The 5,756-nt window shown below is 37.3% G+C and overlaps 1 protein-coding gene across 2 annotated transcripts; it reads left to right on the top strand.

Annotated features, from left to right (window-relative positions):
• The first annotated feature begins 256 nt into the window (after window positions 1-256).
• On the top strand, window positions 257-5,549 carry LOC141914861 (neuronal acetylcholine receptor subunit beta-4-like). Of its 2 annotated transcripts, XM_074806186.1 has the most exons (9): window positions 257-395; window positions 879-1,027; window positions 1,237-1,281; window positions 1,408-1,517; window positions 3,170-3,347; window positions 3,961-4,216; window positions 4,446-4,532; window positions 4,705-4,793; window positions 5,199-5,549. In XM_074806186.1, the coding sequence occupies exons 1-9, from the start codon at window positions 305-307 to the stop codon at window positions 5,343-5,345; spliced, it is 1,152 nt and encodes a 383-aa protein (XP_074662287.1). In that variant the 5' UTR covers window positions 257-304; the 3' UTR covers window positions 5,346-5,549. The 2 variants fall into 2 exon arrangements, with proteins under 2 accessions (XP_074662287.1, XP_074662288.1); XM_074806187.1 differs by lacking the exon at window positions 1,237-1,281.
• The last annotated feature ends 207 nt before the right edge of the window (window positions 5,550-5,756 follow it).

The following is a 5,756-nucleotide window of genomic DNA, read 5'->3' as shown; positions in this document are numbered from 1 at the left end:
GAGATCATCGTCAGGTGTGAATCTTCAAATCTGTATATTATGGGTTTTTATCTTATTATCTAATGCTAATTCCGTAGTATTTCGCCCGACACAGCGATATAGATGCTTGATACAGTTCCAGTAAAATGCGCCTTGTAATAATATGATATCTAAATTGCGTGGCAGTGTCAACCACTGGGTCAGAGGCTGATTAAAAATAATTAGGGTGACTATTATATGTACCAAAATAAGGAGGGTTTGCCGCATTGCGCATATACGCGGTATAGTATGTACGAGCATAGCGCATATAGTTTCGAGATATAAAATGGCGGATATTTGCCAGTTTTCCTGGTCACTTTTATGTGTTCTTTGCGTCGTAGGATTTAGCGATGGTGCCAGGTCGAGAGCTAAGGCGGGTGAGTACGATCGAGTTGCTTGCTGATATTGCGCAATCTGGTAAAATGTGTTAGCGTACGATTTATTTGCTTTGGCATTATGGCGGTTAAATGTACTCTGTTCAAATATGGGCGTGGGTCAGTAGGCTACTGAAAATCTGTACTGTAGAAATGAAAATAAACATCCATCTTACTGTTTTAATTTCTGATAGATATTCAGATGTTAAATCAATACTTTGTATGTACCATTAATTTTTAGATTCAACAGTCACATATGACCTGGGGAACCGTCATATAGGGGAAAAGTCACAGAGTTCTTTTATCTTTTAATTTAACAAGATTTTGACGTACTTCTTGAGATGTATTGATATTTTCATTAGCTCAAAAGTCTGCGCCCCTCCTCATATAACATCGGTGTGGCCAATACCCGTGGGCCAGACCCTCAGAAATGGGAGTGAAAAGCTTCGAGTCCTGCAATGATGTACGTGCTCTTTATGTTTTTAGCGAAGTCACAAGAGCTAAAATTGATTAGCTATTTCACGAACTCCACGTCCAGAAATTGGGTACAAAATAAATTTGTGAGACCCAGTCGAGCATATGACGAACCAGTAGTCGTGAAGATAAGCTTCAGCTTGATAAATATTCTAGATATAGTAAGTAAGGACCTTCCTGAACGATATTGCACGAGTTACCCCTCTCAGTTTTGATTGAATACTTTCATCACGCAAATAAATGAAAAGTAGGCATATTTCTTTTGCGTGGCATTTATTTCCTATGGCATGCACGAGATAAAAATCACATTCAACCAGAACATTCTCATCGTTTATCTTGTCATTCGACCATTTTCATGTGTTTGTTTCAGACAGCGAATCTACAGTTGTTTAAATTCGAAGGCCTCGTAGATTTGGTAGGTATGCTAATATACAACCATTTCAGAAGAATAGAATCTGGTACATTCTATTATTTTGTAAGCTCGACGAGGGCTAATTAATTACTCTATCCGGTATAATATATTTTTCTAACTTTTTTTCAGGAATGGATAGATTACAGAATAATGTGGCTCCCATCTGAACACGACAGCATCAATAAACTTTTGTTACCAGCAAAGGAAGTGTGGGTTCCTGATATCACTATCAAGAACAGGTTCGTGTTTCCCGGTAGTAAGACATTATAGCACTCCAGAGTATACAACGTGTTCATGGAGCTACTCCTCTTGGGCATCGGGCAGAATTAGTTGGTTATTAAGATAACCGGTGGATAAATACCATAGTTACAATGAACTTTTAATCATTACTATATCAACTATCCACTGGTTAACTCTAACCAGGGACCAGTAGCCGAAAAGTTAATCGGAGGATAGATAACATAACAACAATGAACTTGAATTGTCTCTTTCATCAACCATCCATTGGTTCACTCGAACTACCTTATGACCAACTGGCCCCATGGTATTTTAGCATTTTAAAAGGAATATATGGTGTATTTCCCTCAGAATCCTATGCCAAGACACCAAAAAAACATTAGAACACCCAAGTAATGATTCCTAAATTTTTGACGAAGTCAACATTTCGAAGGATCTTGACATTATGCGCTTTTTTCGAGACTAAACCTCGGTTGGCATTATCTGGGTTACAAACAAAGCCATTGAACTAACCGCTACATCGCCGTATAACGACAATTATCTAAGTTGTAAATGACGATACAGGAAAACAAAATAAATCGCTTAATTGCCGCATTAATTCATTACTAGGGGCCTACATAATTTTACTACAATATTCATCATCGCACCAACTGTTGTCGAGCTGTCGGAACGGAATGCAATTGACATTTTTTCCCCGTGGACGATATTTTATGGACTACGCGAATACAAAAATTTGCTCGCGCTGCAGATTCGGTTCGTGCTGTTCTTTTTGTTACATTACGGTACGAAATGCTTTTTTTCGTGTGACCAACCGAAGACAGCAAAAGATTTGGATCATCAGTAGTCATCGTCGAAGCTCTGACGCTGCGTTTTACTATTTCATGGATATTGGTGACAATGTTTTATCAATATTTTTTGGATCTTGAAATAGGGATTGGCCCTGTTATTTATTTGATCGATAGATTTTGTTTGATTTTTGTTTTGATTTGGTGTCCCTTACAAACCCACCACACCTGCCGTGATCGAAACAGGGGGTTTGATTCCGAAATCGGAAATCGAAGTACAGATATAGTTGTGAGATCGACGGTCGAATTTACAGAGTTTTTTGTTTAAATCGAAGCACATTATTTGGAAATTCGGTTCCGGTTCATTGAAACAGTCTTCCAACACCATTCTAAACCGGCAAGCGACTAATTTGATCAAAATTCACTATAGTATTCGCACACTTCCAAAATTTATCACACAACTATAAAACTGGGACCAGTTTCACGACTCGAAGTTTCATCGAAGTCATGATAACACATGATGCGTATAACATATCAATGTAGACCCGCCAAAGTCGGATCCGATCAACTCTGCTAACCGTTGAATTTTTTTTTGTGACACTTTAAAAAAATGAAATACATAAACATCCAACACGGATATCACTCACGTCGGACACATTTTTAGGGTCCCAAAAGATCCGACTTGAGAGCGAAGTCTACTGTACATGTATATACACTCTGAATCCTTGAAATTCAATATTAATCCTTCGATAATTTGGAATTGTTCAATGATAATCTGAGGTCGGCTGGAAATTTGACAGCTGAAATTTGACTTCATTTTGCAGCACAGAATTCAATCAATTTTTTTTCTTAATTACATCATATTACAGCCTGGACAGTTCGACGCGCCTATGCCGAGGATTGGTGATATTTTCCAGCGATGGTGGCGCTTTTTGCTCGTCGAAACTATCGGCGACCGTGACGTGTCAGATGACCATGAAACATTTTCCTTTCGATCGGCACAAGTGTAAAGCCGTATTCGGCTCTGCTACCTACGATGGATCTCAGGTGGGTGATAGTAGTGGGTTGAAATCTGTCCATGATAGCAAAATACAGAGATATTCGATTTTATTCGTCGGGACCCTTATTTTGTTTGAAAACCAAACAACTTTATTTTCAACAATTTTGTGATCCTAAAATCCTATTAACTTGTTGAATGAATCATAACTTATTCGACATTTAGAAAGCCTTCTGAACTATTTACATATGAACTTCGTATTGTAAGACAAACTTTCCTCTGTAGCTCATCTCGAATATGCCTATTCATGCAAACCAATTGTTAATTGATTATCCTCTTTTGTCGATTCATTTTAAGCTGCTGTATTCATCTAACACACTGGTGTATTTTCTTCAAATATCTGTATTTATCGTAGTTAATTTTGAACAGTAGTTCTCTATTAGCCAACTACAACATTTTATGTATTTAACATTCCTTTTTCAGGGTTTCAGTTTAATACATGCCTTGCTTTTTCTGAAACCCATTTTGTATTGATTGTCACATTGTACACATTGTAGCAATTCTTTCTGAAATAAATGTATAAATTGGCTTTTACCGTTTGGTTCACTAGAACTATACCGAACCAGGGAATTCACATTTTTGATTTTTATATTTATCATATAGCTTAGTTTAGTGAATCGAACGAATCTTATAGAAGTTGATGGTATGTACGAGAACGTCGAGTGGCTGTATGTGAACGGCAGTATTACGAAAGCTACCGAGTATTTTTCGGGAAGGAACTACCCGGAAGTGAGATTCGAGTACGAACTGGAGCGATGGTCGCCTGCCCGGATTCTAATGATGGTCGTTCCTAGTTGTATTATGTCGTTGATGGTGCCACTCGTACTCGTCGCCGTTCCCGGAGAAAAAACCGCTTTGGGTAGGTCGCTGATATTTCTAACAAATCAAATGCCCAAAAGTGTTAGATTCTGTTGAGGTAGTTTTCTGTAGAGTACGAACAGTGGATTGGACCTGCCATCAGAGACAATATGAGTTTTTTTTGGGCTAATCGTTTTATAGCCGTCAATTTTCAACCGACCAACGTTCATGACATTCATGAAATAAATGAAGAATATTTATTTCATAGATAAATACTTTGTTTATTTCAGGTATAGGATTAGAGGTTGGCTTCTTATTTCTGCTGATAGCTAACCTTCCTCAGTCGGCTGGTCCTGTGAATGAGATTCCTTACTTAGGTAGTAGAAAATCAAGATTTCTTTCGAAGTACAAATATCATTATATGAAATATGATAGTATCGTTGTTTTACTAATTATAATTGTAAAAGTTCGTAAATACTGCAACTTTCGAAATGTGAATTGCCGAATAAGTTAAGGTTCGAAGCGTCTTACTTAGATTTTTCCTTCCAGTTTTATATTACATCATCAACTTCCTACTCGTGGCTGCCGCACTGGTGACGTCACAGATCATAGTTGCCTGCGCCAACAAACCAGCTGAGGTAACGAACAATCCAATCATTTTACGTCAGAAAATGTGTAGATCAATTTTAAATAAAAGCGATTATTAAACAATGATGGTCGTCGATGGTATAAGGAGAATTTAAAAGTAATATAATACTTTGATATTTTTTGATGTAATGTTTAAATGAAAGACCTCGATCTAAAATTGATTTTCAATTTCAATTGATGACTGTCACTTTTCGACTATAGTTCTATACTTCTGCGTACCTAAGGATAGGTTCGGATAAAATCTCAGAATTTTCTACGTTTTAAAAACGTTTGTATGTGCTGAGCAATATGCCAATGTATGACTATTCTAAATTCGGTAACAATAATTTCAGTTTTAATCTATCTTAGCTAATGAGCAATAATTTGAATGTCTGACATTGTCAATTTTTTCCCAGTTCGCAGTCAATCCAGAGTTGAAAAAATACGTCCACAGTAGAGATATCGGTCGGCTAGTGAGTTGGATCTTGTTCGGCATTTTCATGTTGTCGTCCGTTACGATGACGTGTCTGCTGTTCTACGCGTTAGTGGCCAAAGTACCGTAACGACTTTGACCCTTTTGAAAATAAATGTCAACATGTCAACGATTCGAATCCAAGTTCCGGTGCATGATATCGATTAAAAAACTGGTTAATATCGACGACTGTTCGAAAAATCTCGAATGCATGAATAGTGTGACTGATGTCGTAAATTCGATCGAAAGCCGGTTGTGTTGTAATTAACATCTAGCAACGTTGAGCATAATAAAAGTAACATATTTATTATTAGAATTTTGATCTTATCTTTATCTTCGATATGTAGCGAAAAAACTTTGTGCGGGTGGCAAACGGTCCTAGTTCGATACTTCCACAATGTACGGAACATTTGCGTAGAAATTGGCGATGAAAAATGCATGTTTACATTGGAAAATCTCATTATCCCCGTGGATCTTTGGGTATAGCTTGGTATATCTTCTA

Source organism: Tubulanus polymorphus, chromosome 1 (genome assembly GCF_964204645.1).
Source record: "Tubulanus polymorphus chromosome 1, tnTubPoly1.2, whole genome shotgun sequence".
NCBI lineage: Eukaryota > Metazoa > Nemertea > Palaeonemertea > Tubulaniformes > Tubulanidae > Tubulanus > Tubulanus polymorphus.
This window is presented reverse-complemented; position numbering and strand designations above follow the sequence as displayed.